Source organism: Gekko japonicus, unplaced genomic scaffold, assembly GCF_001447785.1.
Source record: "Gekko japonicus isolate JY-2015 unplaced genomic scaffold, Gekko_japonicus_V1.1 scaffold435, whole genome shotgun sequence".
NCBI classification, from domain to species: domain Eukaryota; kingdom Metazoa; phylum Chordata; class Lepidosauria; order Squamata; family Gekkonidae; genus Gekko; species Gekko japonicus.
In genome coordinates, this window is record NW_015161417.1 from 238089 (window position 1) to 259523 (window position 21435).

General features: G+C 50.7%; 2 protein-coding genes across 2 annotated transcripts in view; one reads left to right on the forward strand and one right to left on the reverse strand.

Moving 5' to 3' along the window:
• Nucleotides 1–5886, forward strand: part of DNAJC16 (DnaJ heat shock protein family (Hsp40) member C16) — a 32558-nt gene extending 26672 nt beyond the window's left edge. The window contains exons 13-15 of the mRNA XM_015428029.1: nt 23–118; nt 1565–1732; nt 3988–5886. Of these exons, the coding sequence (XP_015283515.1) occupies nt 23–118; nt 1565–1732; nt 3988–4378 (655 nt within the window). The 3' untranslated portion in view covers nt 4379–5886. The remainder of the gene's footprint in view (nt 1–22; nt 119–1564; nt 1733–3987) is intronic.
• Nucleotides 5887–7330: 1444 nt separating this feature from the next.
• AGMAT (agmatinase) lies at nt 7331–19733 on the reverse strand. Its single transcript, XM_015427923.1, has 7 exons — nt 19160–19733; nt 16171–16373; nt 14887–14935; nt 11674–11869; nt 10059–10238; nt 9354–9438; nt 7331–9055 (listed from the first exon to the last, which is right to left on the reverse strand). Exons 1-7 carry the CDS (start codon nt 19567–19569, stop codon nt 8982–8984), a joined length of 1197 nt encoding a protein of 398 aa, XP_015283409.1. The 5' UTR covers nt 19570–19733; the 3' UTR covers nt 7331–8981.
• Nucleotides 19734–21435: the final 1702 nt, after the last annotated feature.

Consider the following 21435-nt stretch of genomic DNA (forward strand, 5'->3'; position numbering starts at 1 on the left):
GCTGTTTTGTTTTATTCTTCAGTGACTCGGGCGACGAGAGAGATTCGCCTCCTCCCAAGAAAGACGAACCCCCCTCGAAGAGCGACAGGAACGACACAGGCTTCACCAAAGACAACAGGTGCCCCTGAATATTTCCTCCCATTTCTCCAGGGCGGCCATAAAGAGCCCTAGGCAAGAAGATCCGCGTGTGAGAAGCTAAAACCATTGGTGCTTCTGCCCAGTCCACTGTTGCCGGCCCCGGTTGGCTCACTGGGGTGTTCTGCGTGCCACGACAAAAGATCCTTTCAATGGCAAATGCTAGGATTTGAATCTGGGACTTTCTGTAGGCAAAACGTGTGCACTGTCACTGAAGAGCGACCATGGACATTTAGAGCATGGGTCCGCTACTGTGGGCAGCATTCAACCAGCTCTCCATGGTCCTCCCGAGGCCTGCTACCAGCGGTTCCTTAACAAAGGGCAGTGTCACACACATTGAATAGTGCGCTTTGCAACTGGATTTTACTGTGTAAAATGGCAAAATCATAGAGTTGGAAGGGATCCCATGGGCCATCTAGTCCGGCCCCCTGCACAACGCAGAAAATTCACAGCTGTCTCCACCATTCCCCCCCCCCCATGACCCCTGCTCTATGGCCAGAGGAAGAAAAAAAAGCCTCCAGGATCCCCGGGCCAATCTGGCCTGAAGGAAAACTCCTTCCTGACCCCGAAGTGACGATCAGCATTGCCCAGGCTGTATAACAAAGGACCACAAGAGCCGAGCACTGGCTCAACCCCTACCTGCCTTCCCCCTCACAATCTGCCTAAATTCATAGTAGATTTACTTGCAAATGATCACTAAAGTGCATTATTCAGTACGTTGAAGTGCATTATATGCCCTAAATGTTTCTCTCTAACACAAGTAATGAGCCCACAGATTTGTGGGGGGGGGATGACTGTTCCCTCTAACGATCAGTTCTTAAAACAGGTCCCAGCCTCCTGACCAAGGAAACCAGGAGCTTGTTTATTTATTCCAGGCTTTTAAGACGAAAACCTTGTATCCTTAGCCAAAAACCACAGTGTTGTAATTAAAAGCTTTTATTTAAAATAAATCTAATAATTCACGAAACAATTAAGTAAACAAGAATTACAAACACACAGAACACACAGGTCGGAGAGATTGCAAGTACATGGGCATACATTTCTTGTTTGACCTAACTTGGCTTTAACATTGATTGTAATTTCTAAGATTCTTACCAGAGCCTTTGTAAAAAAAGAGACTTTCTAATAACGGACAGCAAGATCGGGTTTTTGCAGGGTTCTCTCTCCAAGGCTGAAAATTCCAAATTGCTGAAATAGTAAAGAAAAACGCCAGCTTGTAGTTTTGTACAGGCAGCAAAAAAGCAGATTCTCGGATCTTGCTTACCTTAAGCATTCCAAACAGAATATCCTGTTAACCTCAGATCCCACAACTTGGCGGGCCACTGCTTTTTAGCTGGCCCCCAGTTCCGTATGATCCATGCACGACGTCCAGCGTCCTTCTGATTTACAGTTCTTCAGTAATCCCATAAATCGTCGTCCATTCTTTCAGGATTCCCAAGAAAGGCTTTGTTGAAGTGACGGAACTCACCGATATCACCTACATGAGCAACTTGGTGCGCCTGAGGCCCGGGCACATGAACGTGGTGCTGATCCTTTCAAACTCCACAAAAACACCCCTGCTTCAGAAGTTCGCTCTGGAGGTCTACACCTTCACCGGGTGGGTACAGGGCGCTTTTCCCCGCTACAAGTTAATTCCACAGTGCAGAGAAGACAGAATTGTGTTCTTCTCAAGCCTTGGGAGGAAAAAATTGACGGACATGAGTGTGCTCTTGCAACACCCTTCCTGCAGGGCTGAGTATTTATTTATTCATGTATTTAATTCGATTTCTATTCCGCCCTCCCTGCAAGTGTGCTCAGGGCAGATCACAGTAAGATTCTAAAGACAAAAATGGAAGTTTACAGAATAATTAATTTTTTTAAAAAAATAGCATAGATTAAAAAAGAAAAAGGAAAACTAGGTCACGCTATTTCACTGTATACATTATTATCAAGCTGGCGCCATTGGGTCCCTGAGATCTTATTGATCCAGGCCGTGCTGAGGATGTGGGCTTCTGTTTCAGCAGGGGAGGCCAAGTTTTTTATGAGACACCCACTGCCTCAGCCAAAGGCCTCTGGCGGAACAGCTCCACGTTACAGGCCCTGCAGAACGGTAATAAGTCCCGGCAGGGCCTTGATTCTGAACGGGAGCATGTTCCACCAGCTTGGGGCCAGGGCAGAAAAGGCCCCGGCCCTGGTCAGGACTAAGTGGGCATACTTGGAGAGAGAGAGCCACCCCACCCCAATTTGAATATGACTCTGCCACGTTTTCCTCCTGTTTAAGGTCACGGGGCAGGATTCTTTTCCATCCCTTGCGCTCTTCAATCATTCAGTTCTTTATCCGGCCAATGGACCAGTACAAGTCAAGAATAAAAGCTTTAGAATAATGTCATTAGAAACTAAAATTGGTCCGATCTATTGGCAACAGTTAGTTCAAATCTGTACATAAAATATCTCTACGGATTCTACAGGCTACTGAAAAAAAAATCTGGCACAACTGATGGTAACCTGTTGATTAGCACCCATTTAAAAATTTCTTTAAAATATAAACATCGGAACATCCAGGAGAATTGATAAGTAGAGGGGAAATTATATTAGAACGAGCTTTCTGATAGAAGCGGCAGTGGAATAATACATGCTCGACTGACTCCACCCCTTCAGTGCCACTCAGACAAATCCTTTCCTTCATGGGAATCTTTTTATACCTCCCCTCTAAAACTGCAGAGGGGAGGACTCGCCATCTCGCCAGAGTGAAAGCGCTCTGTTGACTGGGTACCTCCAGGACAGAGAGATAAGGTGCCGGGGCAACTGGTTGGTTACTGTGGTGGCTGGTTACTGTACCCATGATGAAAAAACTGAGGCTGAGAAAAAGTGACCGGAACCCAGCACCGGTGACACTTTTCTGAATTTAAAAATCTAGGGTTCTGCGTGTGTGTGCGTGTGTTGCGGGGTTTTTATCCTGTGCACAAGTCGGGGAACAGAGAGAATATGGGCTCGGCTAAGGCTGGTCCAGCCCATCAGAATTAAATACTCTTCTCTGTACAATCCGAAGCGGTGTTAACTCCAGTATAAGCCCATCACACATCACACTTTCTCTCCCACATCCTCTATCCTCACAACAGCCCTACCAAGCAGATCGGGCTGAGTTTGCCGATGGAGCCAGATGTCGCTCAGCAGTGCCCTGAACTCAGATCTGAAATGTCTTACGTATAACCCTCTGCTCTCTAAATCCCACCCGGAGTCCTTGCAAATGACCAGCGGGTACACTTTTAACTTTGCCTTTGTACTGCTCCTTTAGCTCCTTCTTTTCACCGCCTTTCCGCCAAGGCACTGTAGGCAGTTTAGAGAATGGACATAACCAAACGAGAGATGGGAAGAAATCAGAGTGATAAATCAGCAGAGCTCCTTTCAGGAGCCGATGACATGACCTCTCTTTCCAGCAGTGAGTACCGTTTAAGACAGTGAATGGTTTCAAGCAGGGGTCATTTCGTAGAAAAAGAGGTGCAGGAGCTGGTTAGCATAACCTATTTGCATATGCCACACCCCTGACAAAAGGCAGGCATGCAAGGATGCCTGGATTCCCTGCCCAATCTTGGTGCCCCGTGGCTGCGGGGCGCCTGGAGAAGATCAGACAGGGAACCCAGGCATGTTTAAAACGGGCAGGGGATGCCTGAGTTCCCTACTCCTGGGCTTGTTAATCCCGGAATGCCGTTCCTGCTCGTTCCCCCTCAAAATCACCCCTGGTTTCAAGTGTATGTTTGGATGCCTTCCTGCACGTGTGTATTGTTAGGACTTGCATTTCTCCTCTCTTGCTTTTTTCTCTTGCTTGGGGGGACCCACCGATCGACCCCCTCCTTCTCTTCTCTCCACCTCCAGGAGCAGCTGCCTCCACTTCTCCTTCCTCAGCCTGGACAAGCACCGGGAATGGCTGGAGTACGTGCTGGAGTTCGCGCAGGACGCCGCCCCCATCCCGAACCAGTACGACAAACACTTCCTGGAGCGTGACTACACGGGCTACGTCCTGGCCCTGAACGGCCACAAAAAGTACTTCTGCCTCTTCAAGCCTCGCAAGCTGGAGGGGGGCGTGGACCCCCTGGGGCACTGTAATGATCCCAACCTGGCGGAAAGCCAAGGGAAGTCCTCCTCGTGCAGTCCCCGGGCCCGGTTGGTCAAAAGCAAACTCGACCAGCTATCCTTATGGATGGAGAGACTCCTGGAAGGTTCCTTACAGCGGTTTTATATCCCGTCGTGGCCTGCGCTAGACTGAAAAATTAAAGGGTTTTTTGGGGGGGGGCAATAAAAAAAGGATCTTATCACTGCTGCAGACTCTGAAAGAGGACAACCATAAACATCTCGTTTCCGGGAATGACGTCGCGCCGACTAGACGGTAGCTTTTTAGAGAAGGTTCTCCTAGGCCCAGTTGAATTTAGAAGCATCTTCCCCATGTCTTTCAACCCAGGAGCGATGGAAAGAATAAAAAAACAAAAGCACTGGCTTCCGCTCTGGTACCAAAACGGTGCTAACGTCCGGCAGCTAGACAGCCGAAGACAGACAGATCGGGGCCAGCGACGGACTCCCTCGCCTGCTCTCCCAGCCCGCTTCGGTTCTGCCTTGGGGTTTTTCTCCGGCGTAGGTGGAAACGTCTGGCTTCGCTGCTACCGGAGCTTGTTTTTGTGTACTGTTCTTGTTTTTTTAATCCTTTGGTTTTGTGTTTTTACTCAAGTGGAGCCTCGTTCGAAAGCAGTCTGGGCCGCACTGCCCACTCCTCTCCCTACGCTTAGGCTGCGGTGCCTGTTTTGCAGAGAGCTCTCTCTGCCTCTCGCGTCAGGAGTTCTTACCCTTGTGGTTCCCCCCCCCCCTTCCCCCTGGTGGTAAGTGATTTGGAATGTGTTTGGGAGTATCTCCCTTTGTACTAAAAGACTGGTGGGGTTAGGGAAAAAGGGGGGGGGTGGCTAATGCACCTCTGCATGCCCTCCAGGTCCCCTGTGCAATAAAACCCACAACCGGAGTTCACCAGCTAAGCCATCAGGAGGGAGGGAATTGGGGGGGGGGGTCATCCCGGCCGTGAGTACCGTCCGAGACAGCGGGCCATTTCAAGCGTACGTTCCGATGCCTTCCTGAGTGTTCTCTCGGTCTCCTCTTTCCTTTTAAGACTTGTACAGCCATAACCCTGAAACCATGTCTTTAGATTGTAAGGTGTCACTTGTTCTGAGCCCAACAGGTGAAGGGAAAACGTAAACCCCCTCCGTGCGAGTGGCCCTCCACACACTATCTGTGGAACAGCCACGGTTCATCTCTAGGACAGTGATTAAAACCACCCTTCTGTCGTATCAAGGAACTTCAAGACGTCTTGTTGTCTCTCTCTCCGGTTAGGTTAGCTTTAACCGGCATCCAAGAGTTTTCTGCTTTGCAGAAGTTTTATTTTCCTGTCGGGAGGGTACCCCCCCACACACAGCTTGCTCAGTTTCAGCCTCTTTGAAACGGCGGTCTAGGTTTGGCTGTTTGTTTGCACTGAACTGTGAGATGGCTTCTCTGCTGTGGTTTCCAGACAAAACCCACCGCTCAGTATAATCCAGTCTCTCCGGCTGGCTTTGGACTGAGAAACCAGTGCATCCATTCTACAGCCGGTGGTGGTGGAATTCTGGACTAGGATCCCGGATGAGAGAGGAGAGGGAATGTAGCGCCATCCCTGGTGTGCAAGATCACCACATATCGGGTGTTTTGTTCTGTGTGGGGTCCTGTGGGTTGGAGTGGCTCACAGCTTCATTCTTTGCGAGTAGATCGGCTGTCAGCCCTGGACTGACCCATCTGTGCAGCGGGGGGGGGCTGTGTCACTTCAGACCGCGTGGGGTCAGGCTAGCATTTGTGGAATGCTTTTCCCATGTGAAATAAAAATGTCCTGAAGACTAGCACAGCAGGATGCTTTTCTCTCTGCTACACTAGTTCTGACTGCAATCAGCAGGGTATTTTTTTTTTTTTGCTTTAAAGGCCCGTTTTCTGCCGGCAGTCTGAAGTGCAGAATTCTATCACCTCATTTTCTCACAGGTAGAAACCAGATTTTAATGAATAGGGAGGGTACCGTTGGGGGGGGGGGTTGGCTTTCCCATTCCATAAATTTTGGGAAAGAATATTGTAAAATAACAAAGGGCAGCTCCCAACAATTATGCAGCTAGCACTCAAAGAGGCGCGGTGGTATCTGCCGCGTCTGTTAAGCTGGTTTTGTGGACTCTGCCTTCTCCCCCACCCCCACCCCAGCCCCTTACCAGGTTGTACCTGCTCCCCAGGGATCAAGGTTCATGGGAATCCGTGCTTTTTATAGGGGGTCAGGCTGCTCCCTGGGGTGCGGTGCAGCCGTCTTGCTGTAGAATTCTCCCTGGCAGTTTTTAACCCAACTACTCTGGAACAGCCTCTGCAGCAGCAGCAGCAAATATCCTTGTAAGCAGGTCAGGCCAGTCCTGTTCCGAGAGCCAAACCGGAGAGCAAGAAGAGGGCTTTTTAGGAAGGGAGAGATGCTTCAAAGCATCAGTCTGCAGAAACAATGCCCAGACATTCTGGCTCTGTAGAGATCCTGGTGAACAGAGCCAGGTGGATTGAACCAGGTGCCTTGAGGGGCAGCGAAGCTAACCCCGTTGCCGTCTTCGGGCAGAGGGACTCGCATGCCTCAGTCGTAGGCTGCCCTGCCGGCAAAGGAATCGCAGGCACCTTGTAGCGCACGCGCTGCAGTAATGATACAGTGCGCCAGGATCAAGTAAGTGGACTAGTCTGGTTTTCTTCGAAATGAATGTTAGGCTTCTCGGGAGAGGAACCTTGAAGACGGAAGAGCAGCGGCAAGGAGAAGGAATGGGGGAAAGCTCCCAAATGCCGGAAATCAAGAAAGCCTCGATCCATTTGGCGCAGAGTTAGCATGGTGACTTTGTGGAGCCCGCCAGTGTGTGGGCAGGGGAGCTGGCTTGCCCTTTGGCCAGTCACTGCCAGTCAGAGGAGAGGCTCCCGCCAATGCAGCACAGGGAGACGGAGGTTCCTGCAGCCCCAACCCAGACACGGCTTGAAGTGCTTCTCTTCACCTAATGGGGCGGGCTCCCTTCCCCTCCTCATCTCTGCCCACTTCAAGTTTAGGGGGGGGGGCTCCTCCTGTGGGCTCCTGCCCCCCCCCCCCCAGCTCTCCCCTCCCCCCCCCTTGGGCCCCCCCCCCCCCCCCCCAGCTCTGCCCTGCCAGCAGCAGCTGCTACAGCTATTTGTTACTGGCTCACTATCTGGGCAGGGTTACAGCAGTCAGTGGCAGACATCTCTGGGGCGCCGAGGCCCAAGGAATTTTGCAAAGGGAGCCTGCATCCCGCTCTGATGTTTTATCTTATGTGGGTAAGTTGCTCTGTCTGTCTGGGGGGGGGGAGATACTAGGGAGGGCTGGGGGGGCAGTTTGGAGTGCCTGATTTGAACTTGAATGTGGCAGGGAGGAAGGGGGCGATCTGCCCCCCCACACACACACACCTTGCAAAGTGAAGCGCGGCTGCCAGGAACTTAGGAACTCAGGCTCACTTTCCTTTTTGCCAAAAGGTCTGCAAACGTCTGCCAGCTTCACAAATCCATTGACAGGAACTCGTGTTGGTCTGAAAGGGACTGATTTTTCCTTCCCTCTCGGTAATCATATCTCACAGTCTAAAGAGCAAAGTGCTTCTGCTGCGTGTGTCCCAAAGCATACACCTCCCCAAAGAATCTGAAGCGGAGCGTCTTCAGAAGGTGGAGTTTAGCGTCTGGCCCCCCACGTGTGCCGTCATTTGCTTTCCCTTCGCCATAGATGTGATAATCCCCGTAGCTGCCTTACAGCATCCTCTTTTTTTTGTCTTCTGTAAAACCATCACCAGGAACTAGTCCGAACCCACCCAGGTGGGATCGGTTTGAGAAGAAGGCAGAGCATTTTGCACTTTTGATACTCGGGGCGGGGCGGGATAAATAATTTATTGAGCAAAATTGTCTCCTCTTTGGGGGGGTGGTATTGTGAACAGGCACTGATTTTGTTTGTTTTGCTTTTAAGACTTACAGATTCGCAACTGAAATAAACTATTTTAATGTGTGATCAGACGGTGGTTTACAGTGACTCCCTGGCACTTGGGCACATGAGGTTGTCGTGGGCTGTTGTGGAGCCGTGACCGCCAACCTAAATTTCCTGGGTGGGGTGGGGCAAGGAAGCCTCTTGGTACAAATACAACTGCACTAATGAGACATTGCCAATTCCCCCCCAATCCCTTCGGAAATAATGGAGTTCTCTGCCCCTTTCCCCATCTCCTGTATCCCAAATGAATTATGCAAGGTAAGAAGCCTGGCTTGTACACATTTTCACATTTGCTTTTTGTGCAGAATATTACATTCTCAATCAAGGAGGGGACTCGGTTGGTGCTGCAGCTGGCCTCAAGTTTGGGATGCCCGTTCTGTGCCAGGTGTGATTAGGGTTGCCGGCTCTAGGTTGAGAAATTCCTGGAGCTCTTGAGGGTGGAGCCTGGGGAAGGGAGCCCAGCGGAATGTAAGGACACTGAGTTCACCCTCCAGAGCAGCCAAGATAACTGGTCTCTGTGGCCTGGAGATCGGTTGCAGTTCCAGGAGAACTCCACGTCCTCCCTGGCAGTTGGCAGCTTTACTAATGCAACAGGAACCTTAGGGTTTTTCTCAAGGCTGCTTGCAGTGTTTTTCTCTCTGCAGTAATGAGGACTAGGAGAAGTCGTATTTTGAAAAGCTGAGATTGTCAGGGCTGATGTCATAGATACTTGAAGAGGCGGGGGGCTGGCAAAAGGGAAGGTAAAAGGGACCGTATGAAGTCCTAAGGCCAGCTTCCCTTCCGTTTCCGCTGCACGAATGGGAGACTTCCCTGGAACGGCTCACGTCGTCTTCACTCCAGGGAGGACACACAGCATTTCAAAGAGCAGATTAGCTCCCAAGAGAGCTGTGTTACCTGTAAGCAGAGAAAGAGAGAGAAAACCCCATAAACTGGGACTGGAGCATTTCACTCCTTGTTTACATAAGCAAAGTGGCACTATAAAATGCCAATATTAGGGTTATGGGCGAGGCCAGGGACTGTCAGTGGGGGAAATCATACACCTCTAAAGTTCTCGTTCAGTGTGTCGACCAAACACCCTTGGTACTAGCCCCAGAGATTGTGGGAAGGGGGATACGGAGGCTGTGGCCTGGCATTTAGCATGTGACGTGCCTACGTCGGCGGAAGGTGAAATACTGTGGACCGTCCAACTCACCAGAAAGATCGTACATGGGAGCCACTTCAACAAGGTCGCAACCTACGATATTAAGCCCCTGGCAGCCCCGAATGATCTCCAGTGCCTATTTTTGAGAGCAACAGAAAGGGAGTTATCAAATTGGGAAGGGACAGGTGATGGTGGTGGTCTAGTCTCAGAGCTGGCCAGTCAGCCTCAACAACATCTGTAGAGCAGATTCAGCCCCTTGAAATTGTAAGCAAGGGTCCCCAACCTTTCTGAGCCTGCAGGCACATTTGGAATCCTGACACAGCGTAGTGGGCAGCCACAAAATGACTATCACAACTTCACACAGCGAAGAGGCCAAAGCAGCATTTTTAAAAATCCGCACAGCTGATCTAATCTTCAGTAATCGAAAAGCCTTCCTGGCTCCCCCCACTTTCCAAAAACACTTGGTGAGCAGTGTTCCCTCTAAGGTGAATTAGTGTGAGCTAGCTCACAGTTATTTAGCCTACGGCTCAAACATTTTTTGTCTTGGCTCAGGAAGGATGGCTCCAGAGCAAACTAATTTATGCAGCAGCCAAATCGCTCGCTCACAACTTTAATGCCAGCAGCTCACGAAGTAGGATTTTTGGTGAGTGCCAGAAAAGGTGCCGGGGTCTTCATAGAGCCCCTGGGTACCACACGGGAGACCCCAATATACAAGATGGCTGGCTTATAAATCTGCATCGGCAGTCTTTCTTTTACCTGGGCAGGAGTAAGGCCGGCAATTTCTGGTGTCCCGGTGCCCGGAGCATAGGCGGGGTCTATTCCGTCGATATCGAAGCTGATATAGACAGGCCGGTCTCCCATCTGCTTCCTCACTTCGGCCATCAAAGGGACCAGTGACTTCATCCAGCAGTCCTCTGCTAAGACCACCCGGAAGCCCTGTTGGAAATGAGAACGGGAAAGCTTTTGAAGTGGAACTCCCGGGCCACCTCGCACATGGGTGAGAGGTCTCCAGTCTCTTCGACAGCATGCGTGAATCGCCCCTCCTGCCCACAGCGGATCCAATGTGGCACATGATCTCTGCTCAGTAGGATACAACAAGAGTAGGTGGCGTGTGTGCTAATCTCAGGGAAGCCAAGATTTCTCCCCATCTTGGATTGTTGGTCACTGTAGCCGGAAGGAGACTCTTGGGATAAGTCTCTCTGGGCCGAAGCTGCAAAAGGCAGGCTTAGTTGCTATAGGGTTGGAAGGAATGTTCCATTGGTGGTCTTCCCTCTCCCACCCCTCATGCAGTCCTAAATCTCTCCTTTCTATTCGCCACTACTTTCAAGTACTCAATCGGTTGGGAAGCCATGGTGCTATGCCTCCATCCATGCCAATTTCTCACAGATGGAAAGGAGGATATTTGGCTTGAGCTCCTGGAATCTGCATTCTTCCCACTTCCCCTAAACATGAATTTACTTTCCAGTAACCTGTCCTTTCATATGTTGGTAGATTTAATAGTTCAAAATGAGCCTCACTGAGCTGCGGCAAGGAGAAGGGCTATTCATATAATTCTACAAATGTACACTAGGGTCAGTCATAGAAGCATAGAATCTTAGCGTTGGAAGGGACCTCCAGGGTCATCTAATCCAACCCCCTGCACAATGCAGGAAATTCACAAATACCTCCCCTTACGCCCCCAGTGACCGCTGTTCCATGCCCTGAAGATGACAAAACCCCTCCAGGATCCCCGGGCAAACTGACCTGGAGAAAATTGCTTCCTGACCCCAAAGTGGCAATCGGTATTTCCCTGACTATGTAAGAAAGGGCCACAGGAATGCACTGATGCAACCCTTCCTGCCCTCCCTCTCAGTCAGTCCCACTGAAAGATTTAAGGCCTGCATCTGAAACAATGAAGACAGCCCTAGCAGACACTGGAATAGGATTGCCAATGCTGGGTTGGGAAATTCCTGAAGATTTGGGGGGTGGAGCCTCTGGGGAGGGTCCTCAGTAGGGCATAATGCCATCGAGCCCACCCTCCAAAGCAGCCATTTTCTCCGGGGGGAACTGATATTGACTATCTGGAGATCAACTGTAATAGCGGGAGATCTCCAGGGGTCACCTGGAAGCTGGCAACCCTATATTCAGGGCCCATCTGGAAGATGGCAACCTTAGGCACAAAGAAGATCCTGAGAAGAGCACTGGATCTAGGCAGGACTCTATAGGGGTGGAGGCAGACAGGCCTTTAATCCCCGCTCATGTATCGGCCCGAACTGGAACCCTTGGAGGTGTACGGGGCTGTAAGAATAGTAAGGGTGCGGCTCCTGGAACCCTGAAAAACCACCAGAAATGCTACATAGGGTGAGGATAATTATGGGGGTTGGGGTGTTACCTGATCCCAACAATATTTGTAAGGATCTCGCGTGTAGGAGGATCCTCGGATCCCAATCTGAGCCACCCGTTTGCAGTCCAGGAGCCCTTCCTCCATACAGCGTCGGAACGGTGTCCCATGGTAGATCTTTTCCCCCAGCGCTTGGTCTCCTGTGTCCGTGTGGGCATCCACGTGCACCAGCCCCACAGGACCGTGCCTGAGAGACAGTGAGAGAGATGCCAGGGACACGCAAGAGACAATAAACCCCCGAGCTTCACTTCCCCCCCCCAAATAATTGGGGTACACAGAGGTTGATTCGGGGGGATCGCGGGGGATCACAGTTCCCCCGGGTGAGGTGCAGGGGGGCGGGGCACACAATTAAGCCCCGCCCCCTTCTTCCGGCCGCCCCCTGCTTCCAGCCTCAGAAGGAGGAAGAAGCAGGAGGGTAAGTTGGCGTCCTCCCCCTCTGCCTGGCTGAGGCCACTCCGCAAGGACTCCCAGCCCCATCCGGGAGCTTCCCCGAGGTAGCTGTGTTAGTCTGTTGCTGCAAAATAGTCCAAGAGTTCAAATAGCACCTTTAAGACTAACAAATAGCACCTTTAAGACTAACCTTTAAGACTAAGACTGAGTGGTGGGTGTGGCCTTATGACACACTTCCGGTGATGGCAGGGGGTGTGGCCTTATGACACACTTCCGGTGATGGCAGGGGGTGTGGCATATGCTAATGAGTTATGCGAATGAGTTATGCTAATGAGTTCCCCTAGCTCTTTTTCTACGAAACGACCCCTGGGGGTACATAACATTGAGCCACTGAGCACACACAGTCTGTTGGTTCAACAGGTGTCATCCTTGAGTTTCCTGCTGCAACCCTTGGGCATCTCTATTCTGTAAGGCCCCTGGTGTGAGAAGTACCCAGTTGGCACAGAAAGGACAAAAAAGGGATGGAGGAGAGAAAACAAAACAAAACAAAAAGACATAGAACCTAGAAGGTTAAATGAATCCAAATTAAGGGGTGCAGTCTTAAAATAGCTAAATATAGAACATAAATACATTTCAAACATAAAGCCTCTGTTTGAGATTATTGTATGATTTTAATCTGAACTGAGGCTATATGTGGGCCTGTAAGTGTTTTTGGACTATTTTGTAATGAATACATGGGCTTTTTTCTATAATTGATACAAAAATTCTATATAATTCTAGGTCCGTAACCCAATTGGCACAGCCAGCTGCTTCAGCTCTGGGAAGCCCATAGTGTTGCCAACTCCAGGCTGGAAATTTCTTGGTAATTACAGAGTGGCGTTTGGGAAGAGCAGGGTTCGGGGAGGAGAGGAGAGGGACCTCAGCCTTTGAGTCCGCCCTCCAAAGCAGCTGTTTCCTCCAGGGGGAATTGACCTCTGTAGTCTGGAATGAATGCGGAGATCAGTTGTAATTCTGAGAGATGGCTGAACTCAACCTGGATTTTACCAACCACAGCCAATAGAACTACAGAAGAATAAATGTCATGTTGAAGACGGAGGGCAGCGTGATCCAGTGTGCACGGAGAAGAGTGTGCTGCTGGGGGCCTAAGTACCAATATTTTGTTTGGACCATAAGCACATGAAGCTGCCTTATACTGAATCAGACCTTGGTCCATCAAAGTCAGTACTGTCTACCCAGACTGGCAACAGCTCTTCAGGCAGAGGTCTTTCTCATCACCTGCTGCCTGGTGCTTTTAACCGGCGATGCTGGGGATTGAACCTGCAACATCGTGCATGCAAAGCAGAGGCTATTTCGCTCAGCCACAGCCCCTCCCCATAGCCAAGAGCTTGGATGCTACCGGTTTCTTCTGCTTCTGCAGTGTTCGTCTCCCTCTCTCTCCGGAGCTAGGAGCTTTCTACCCTTACCTGAAAACATATGGTGGCCATCGTCTAGCAGGGGCCTGGAGTCCTCCCGGAATTATAACTGATCTCCAGCCTACGGAGATCCGTTCCCCCGGAGAAAATGGCAGTGAAGGAGGGCAGACTGTGTGGTATTACATCCCGAGTGAGCTCTGTCCCGTCCCCAAACACCACCCCTCCCAGGGGCCACCTCCAAACATCCAGGAATTCCCAATCCCGACACGGCAACCTTAACTTTCCCAAATACCTCTTCAGCAGAAGGTGTGCTTCAGAAATGAGTCAGGATCCAAGCCAAAACCCACAGAGAAATGGAGGGGGGGGGACTGGCTGTACAAGCGAGAATTATGACTCCGGTGAGGTAAAACCACCCACAGTGCCCCCAGCTGTGGGCTTTGCACAAAGCTTCCTGTGCCGACAGGTTAGCGTGTCAGACCGGGTCCCTCTCAGGAAGACCCAGGATCAAACATCCATCCAGCCATGAAGCTTGGCAATCATTCCTTCTCGACCTAACCTACCTCACAGGACTGTTGTTGTAGAAAAAGCCCAGCAGGGACTCATTAGCATAATAGGCCACACCCAACAGCAGAAACCCATTAGCATGTTAGGCCACACCCTGACACTGCAGCTCATTTGCATATTAGGCAACACTCCCACGCCTTCCCTTGGCAAGCTGGCCCTTGGACAGGCCAGGGAAGGCACGAAGAGGCATTTAAATATCTACCCGATCCTTCCAGAGCCCCCCTGGCCCGCCTGCCTTGGGGTCGCCGGGGGGGGGGTGTCGCTCTCTAGGCCTTCCCACTCAGAGGTTTTGGCTGTAGTGGGCGTGGGCAACTCTGAAGCCAGCCGGAACTCCATTCCTGTGCGTTCCTGCCCAAAAATAGCCCTGGTTGTGAGCATAAAACGGGAAAGGAGACCTATATACGCCACTCTGAGTTCATTGGCAGAAGAGTGAGATAAAAAGGTGGTGGGTGGGTGGATGGATAGGTCTTTGTGAGCTGTTGGCATCCTCATCTTGGACCCTGAGAAGGACTGATTGAGCCCTAGAATCCTTTTTACTTTAAGTGCAATGCTGTGCATCTTTTGTTTTTTGGGGGGGTATTTTGTGGGTGTGCTTGTGTGCCTGGAAGTCATGGTTAACTTCTGGCAACCCCTAGTGGGGCTAGGACGTTTCAGAGAGGTGGCTTGGTATTGTCTGCCTCTGCGTCCCGGCCCTCGTATTTTTTGGAGGTCTGCCATCCAAGTACTTGCCAGGGTCGGCCCTGCTTAGCTTCCGAGGTCGGGCTTGCCTGGGCTAACCAGGTCAGGGCGGCGTCTTGAGCCCATCACTGCAAAGTGGCCACCCCTCATTGTGACTCACTTTTCTGCAACAGCCTGCAGGATGGGGTACGTTATCGTGTGGTCTCCCCCTGCAAGAGAAACGACGATGTGACAATGCCTGTCTTGCAAGCAGGGCCTCTCTCCCTTCACTGCTTTTTATTTATTCATTGCCCTTGAGTCGCGGCTGACTTACAGTCAGGGGTCATTTCCTGCAGGAGCGCACAGGAGCGGAGCTCCGGCAGTAAAGAGCCCAGGGGGCGGGCACATGCAGCAAGCCCCCTACTCCCAGCAGTTGGGCCACAAGGAGTGAGAAGCAGGGAGGGAAGTTGCAGAGCCAATCCCCCGCCTTTCCCGGCAAACTTGGTCTTAAAGGTGCCACTGGACTATTTTGGACCGGGGGACTGGTGGGGGCTCTGCAACTTACCTGGCTGCTTCTTGCTCTGAGGGCTGCTGGGAGCAGGGGGGGGGACTTGTTGCATGTGCCTGCCCCCTGGGCTCATTACTGCCGGAGCTCCGCTCCTGTGCACTCCTGCAGGAAATTACCCCTGGGCATACTAACCTTTCCTAATTGTGTTTACTCTTCTGCCACTGTCCCTTTTGAAATGTAGATTGTGTTCTCAGGGTCAATTTCCTTCCTTCCATTAACTCTCTCAGATGAAGCTGCCCCTTCTCTCTGCACACACCAAGAGGGACGACGTGCTTTCCTCCCTTGGCGCCACAAATTGCTGAGCGGTCGGGTTAGAACGGATAAAAGGAAGTCCTTCTTCACCCAAAGAGTGATTAACACATGGAATTCACTGCCACAGGAAGTGGTGGCGGCTACAAGCATGGACGGCTTCAAAAGGGAATTAGATAGCAGAGGTCCATCAGTGGCTATTAGCCACAAGGCATAGATAGGGGCTCTGGGGCACGTGATGCTCTGTCTTCTTGGTGCTTGGGGGGGGTCAACAGTGGGAGGGCTTCTAATGTCCTGGCCCCACTGGTGGATCTCCTGATGGCACCTGGTATTTTTGCCCACTGTGTGACAGAGTGTTGGACTGGATGGGCCTTTGGCCTGATCCAACATTGGCGTCTCTTATGTTCTTATGGCCCTCTCACCATCTGCTTCCATCCTTAGCTCGTAAGTTAGTACTCTATCTTGTCCCTATTCTTCCCTATCCAAAACAGTACTTCTCAAAGAAAGAGAGAAGTATTTCTTTGTTAAACTTACAACATGGCTCTGTGTAGCTCTGTAAACTGGGTAACGCTGCTGCATTTGTAGCTTTAAGCACTCTGCTAACTAGGGGCAACTGAACTAGCTACACCAGTTAACCCCAACGCTTACCCATCGTGAGGGGGATGCAGCCACCCGCCACTATCGTCTGGAAGGCTTCTCGGATTTGCCGGCAGCTGTCCTTCAAGTCGTACAGGTTGACATTCACGTCCCCGATATCAGCGACCATCAGAGAATGATAAGGATCTGCTCCGGTGCTCGGGTTGAATCGCCTCACCATTGCTGATTCGGCTCGAATATGGCGAGGGCCAAACCTGGAAGAAAGTCAGTCTTTGGTCATGCTGGAAGCATCTGATTGCAGTGTTTATGCCACAGGTTGGGCCTTCCTGGCCATTTCCTCCACCATATGGTTGATACCAAGAATTTCCTGGTGGGCACAGTGGAAGCCACCAGGCTGAGATGCAGAGCTGTTCAGATTTGGACCGCAACATGTAGAAAGTCTTTCCCCTGCACCGTTTTACTGACCTGAAACAGGCCCACAGAGCTGCTAATTGTCCCTGTGGAAAATTTATGTGTAAGCCATCAGTACATGTGAGGTGGGTTTTTTCTCCAGTGGGGCAAGTAGAAGTTCCCTGGGGCTATTTCAAATTGGGGAAACAGACCAAGGGAACACAGGCATCGGCCTCATACTGAATCAGTACCCTTGGTCCATCAAGGTCAGTATTGTCTACTCAGACTGGCAGTGGCTTTCCAGGGTCTGAGGCAGAGGTCATTCACATCACCTCCTATCTGGTCCTTTTAGCTGGAGATGCCAGGGATTGAACCTGGGACCTTCTGCATGCTAAGCAGATCCTCTACCACTGAGCCATGGGAGAGGGCTTGTATAGAAAAATTGCTTTCTGCTTTCTATATCCACATGCCTTCTCCTGTGATTACATTGTGATAACATGCTGTGTCTTAGTTCCTGTTGCAAGCCAAATGGTGAGGCCACATGGCCTCAATAGCCGTGCCATAAACCCACATTCTTTCACACCTTCATGCCAAAAGCCAGACCTCATGGCTACACTTTCTGGCCCACATGAGACTAGTCATGTAGGCCATGAAGTACCTGGAAACTAGGTCAATTGCTTGCAGGAGGGGCCACAAACTTATAGCCTATCCCCACACGCAGCTATGGCAACCAGAAATTGGCCACACACCCCTGCTACTCTGATTGGCCAAAGGCCACGGCTAATTGTGATTAGTAATTGGGGTATAATTGTTTGATCCCTATGGGAGTGAGTTGCTAATGTGTTCTGTCCCAGATGCCAACTAAGGGTTTGGAATCTCTCCCTTGGGAAAAGCAGGGACTAGTGAAAAGAGGTTCTGGTGGCAACATTGTCTGGAAACCAGAGAGGGTACAGCCTACCTCTTGGTTTGTTGTTTAATGTACCGAAAAGTACAGGGTTCCCTCTCATCCCTGGCCTGGCCTGAGTGGGCTAATCCTGTACAGGGCTTAAGACCGGTCTCTCCATGGCCCTGATCTAAACTAAGCCCCTGCGCAACTTAAAATTAAGTTCTAAAACTGCCATATTCAGAACTTGTGGTTTGAAAGGGACTCGGGAACAATGTAACACAGAAGGCCAAACGAGATGAGACACAGTCCTCGGGTTTATCGCAATAACCGCAAGACGACTTCCTCTTGTGAGAATTTGGCCACCCTTTTTGTTGTCATGGTAACGAACAACTGAAAATGGTGGCCAGACTCTCGTAAGAAGATGGAAACTCTCAAAAGCTTGCAAACAGGTGACCCCAGTTGGCCGCAGTGCTTTACAAGAGGCCTGAGGGAGCCCCCTTGCAGGTGTGTTGTTTTGAAAGAGAGGTGGGCTAGCAAAGAGAAAAAAGAGGGTCCTCTCCTCTGGCTCCTGGTGGGGCTGGCAGGAGCAGTGGCGAAGCACAGTGTATGTGTGTGGGGGGGAGAGGCAAAAGAGCAAGAGATTGACACGTAAACGATATTTGACTTACTGAAAATATACAGTCTACCACTACTGATAACAACATGTTGGTTAATACGCCATAAAGTTTATGCAGCCCAAACACTGGGGTTGCAGAACACTGCCCTCCAACATGCCTTAAAGATCTCATTTTCTTTTCAAAAATCTGTATTTGGTTCTGTGCTGAGCCACATTTGGCTATGGTAGTCTCCGTTATCTTAGATTACATAAGAACTCTGTCACACAGTGGCCAAAAATACCAGGTGCCATCAGGAGGTCCACCAGTGCGGCCAGGACACTAGAAGCCCTCCCACTGTTGAACCCCCCCCCCAAGCACCAAGATGACAGAGCATCACTTGCTCCAGAGTCCCCATCTATACCTTGTGGCTAATAGCCACTGATGGACCTCTGCTCTATATGCTTATCTAATTCCCTTTTGAAGCCGTCCATGCTTGTAGCCGCCGCCACTTCCTGTGGCAGTGAATTCCAAGTGTTAATCACTCTTTGGGTGAAGAAGTACTTCCTTTTATCCATTCTAACCTGACCGCTCAGCAATTTCATGGAATGCCCACGAGTTCTTGTATTGTGAGAAAGGGAGAAAAGTACCTTTTCCTCTACCTGTTCATTCCCATGCATAATCTTGTAAACCTCAATCATGTAATTTATTGTGTACAATAAATTGCTCACAAGAGGGACAAGCTGTCCCAACCACATCAAAATTTTGCATCGTGCTGATCCAGAGAGGGCCACAGCACCTGCACATACGAAACCATACTGACCCGCCTTGCTGGATTCAGGTGTTTGTTTACAGGTGGTATTTTCCTGTGGATTCAACGGGTGGGCTCAGGGTGGATCCCGGGGTTCACAGCTCCCTGAGCAAACATTGATGGAGGGGCTCTGGCCCAGTGGCAGAACATCTGCTTTGCATGCAAAAGATCCCAGGTTCAATCCCCGGCATCTCCAGTTAAGGAGGACAAGGCAGTAGGTGATACGACTCTGGAAAGCCACAGCCAGTCTGAGTAGACAAGACTGACCCTGACGGACCAAGGGTCTGATTCAGTAGAAGGCAGCTTCGTATGCTCTGTGTCCCTGGTGCCCAGTACAACAAACCCCCCCCCCATGCTTACCTGGCTCCGGGACGGTTGGAGGTGCCTGTGTCCAGGGGGACCCCCACAAAAGCAGCATCAAGACCCTCCGCCGAAGTCCGGATGGGCAGCTTGAAGAGGGAACATACCCCCACCGGTCTAGCCACAAACTCAGCGCTGGGAGGTATGTTGAAGTCAGAGAAGAAGTGCCGTGGGGCAAACCTCTCGGAGGAGACGCTTTTCAAGCAGAATCGACTGCGAGCTCCTGGAAGTGAGCCAGGCCAGGCCGAACCAGCCGCAGCCCTAACTTGCTGGCTAGTTTGGCTGCAGGGAGACTCAAGCCTGCCTGCCAGAAACGTTCCGGGGAGTCTCCAAGCGCCGAGAAAGGAGCTCTTTTTGCGAACCAGCATCCGAAACTGGGTTTTGCACCCCAACAAACGGAGGGCCTCCATTCTGCAAGGGGGGTGGTACGATTAGGTACTAAAGCAGCAACCGCTTGACCGTGTTAAAGGCACAGCTGTCCCTCCCAGGAGGGAAATGCTGCTGCGCCACCACCCCTTGGTTCTGGCTTGTCACCTCGTTGACAGGTTCAAAGGGCAAAACCATTGTACACAAATGGAACTTTTATACCAGGACTCCAGCTTCAGGACCAATCATTTATCTTCGTTTGCTCTCTTTGAAACAGGGCTTCGGAAACTCTTCTATTTTTCTCCAGCCTCAGCGGGATCCAGAACCAGCCGCATGCAGCCGCTGCAGTTAAAAATCTTGTTCAGCTGTGTCTGATGCATGCCAACAGCTGCAAGCCCGTCTGGGTCTGCAGCAAGGCTCTCTCTAAGCTGTGGAGTCTTGTGAGCAAAAATTCTACTTGGTGAGCTACTGGCATTAAAGTTGTGAGCGAGCGATTTGGCTGCTGCATAAATTAGTTCGCTCTGGAGCCATCCTTCCTGAGCCAAGACAAAAATGTGTGAGCCGGAGGCTAAAAAACTGTGAGCCGGCTCACACTAACTCGGCTTAGAGGGAACAGTGGTCTGCAGCAGCTTGCACACGAACATTCGGGCACATCATCATCGGAACTGTCAGCTGCTACCACTGCCAGCATCATAGAGTTACTATGCTGCTACCGGTAGAATGGGGTGTGTGTCCATAAAGATTTGCCAAAAAATCTATCCCTCTCCAGGGCCCCGAATCCCTTCTCTCTTTTCCTGCCTCTTTATTTTATTTCAATTCATACCCTGCCCTGCCTGCCGAAGCAGGCTCAGGGCGGCTTTCCAAACTCTTTCCAATCCACCCAGTTGCCTGGTTCCCTCCACAAACCCCAGCCAATACCTACGGGTCGCTTTCACTTTTTGCAATGGTAGCTTGCATGCAATTACCTGACCCGCTCCCACCACCATCCATGTGGCGGGGGGGGGGGGATCAATTTCACCTACAATGCAGGTGCAAAAGTTGCTTGGCTGAACGCTCGAGTTTGATGCCAAAGAGTAAAGGCACGGTGGGCTCAATCTAAAGCTTGGCTCTCGAGGGATAATCACGGCCAAATGGTTTTGCCGTGAAATTCCCAGCATCCCTCACACCATCACCAGGTTTCAGGAGCAGACTGGGAAGTGGGAAGTGTTGGAAATGTGTGACTTACAAGGTCTAGATTCCAGTCATTATAGAGTTAATCTGTTTTACCTTCTGTGCTATTGTTTAGACTGACCTGGAAGGAAACCTGGCACAGAGCCAATGTAAGCAAGGCCTGCCGAAACTGAGTAACATTGATTGGGTAATGCAATCAGGTGACTTCCTTCTAGGGGTCAAGAAGGAGAATCTCCATTGTTGTGTGACCATGTGTTCTGCCCTGTAAGGATGTAAAAATGTAGCTCTAGATATCTCTTTTATTTTGTAGCTTTCCACGTGAACCCTTCCCTTAGAAATAAAGATTTTTACGTAGAAAAGAAACGTCTCCTCTCCAGTGAAGCAAAGATCCATTGGAAACTCTTGAGTATTTAAGTATGTTTTACTATTTTCCCAACAAAAAGAGCCCTGGAACAGGTCCGCCTGGGCAGCCCCTGCGAGCCAGCCCTTCAGGGGCCACTGAACTCAGTGGCACCGACAGCGGCTCAGCCTTTGCCTCATCCCACAAAATGGCACCAGGGAAGGAGGAAAGGACTGTTGCACTGACACCGATTCCCTTTCCACCAGGCACAGTCCACATGTTTTTCAGTTTATGATTCAATAACTTGATTTTAAGTGAAAGCTGAGATTTTCTGGAATTCTCTGTCCCCAGTACTGAAGCTGATGTGCGTGCATCTCTACTGTGTACCACCATGCATTCA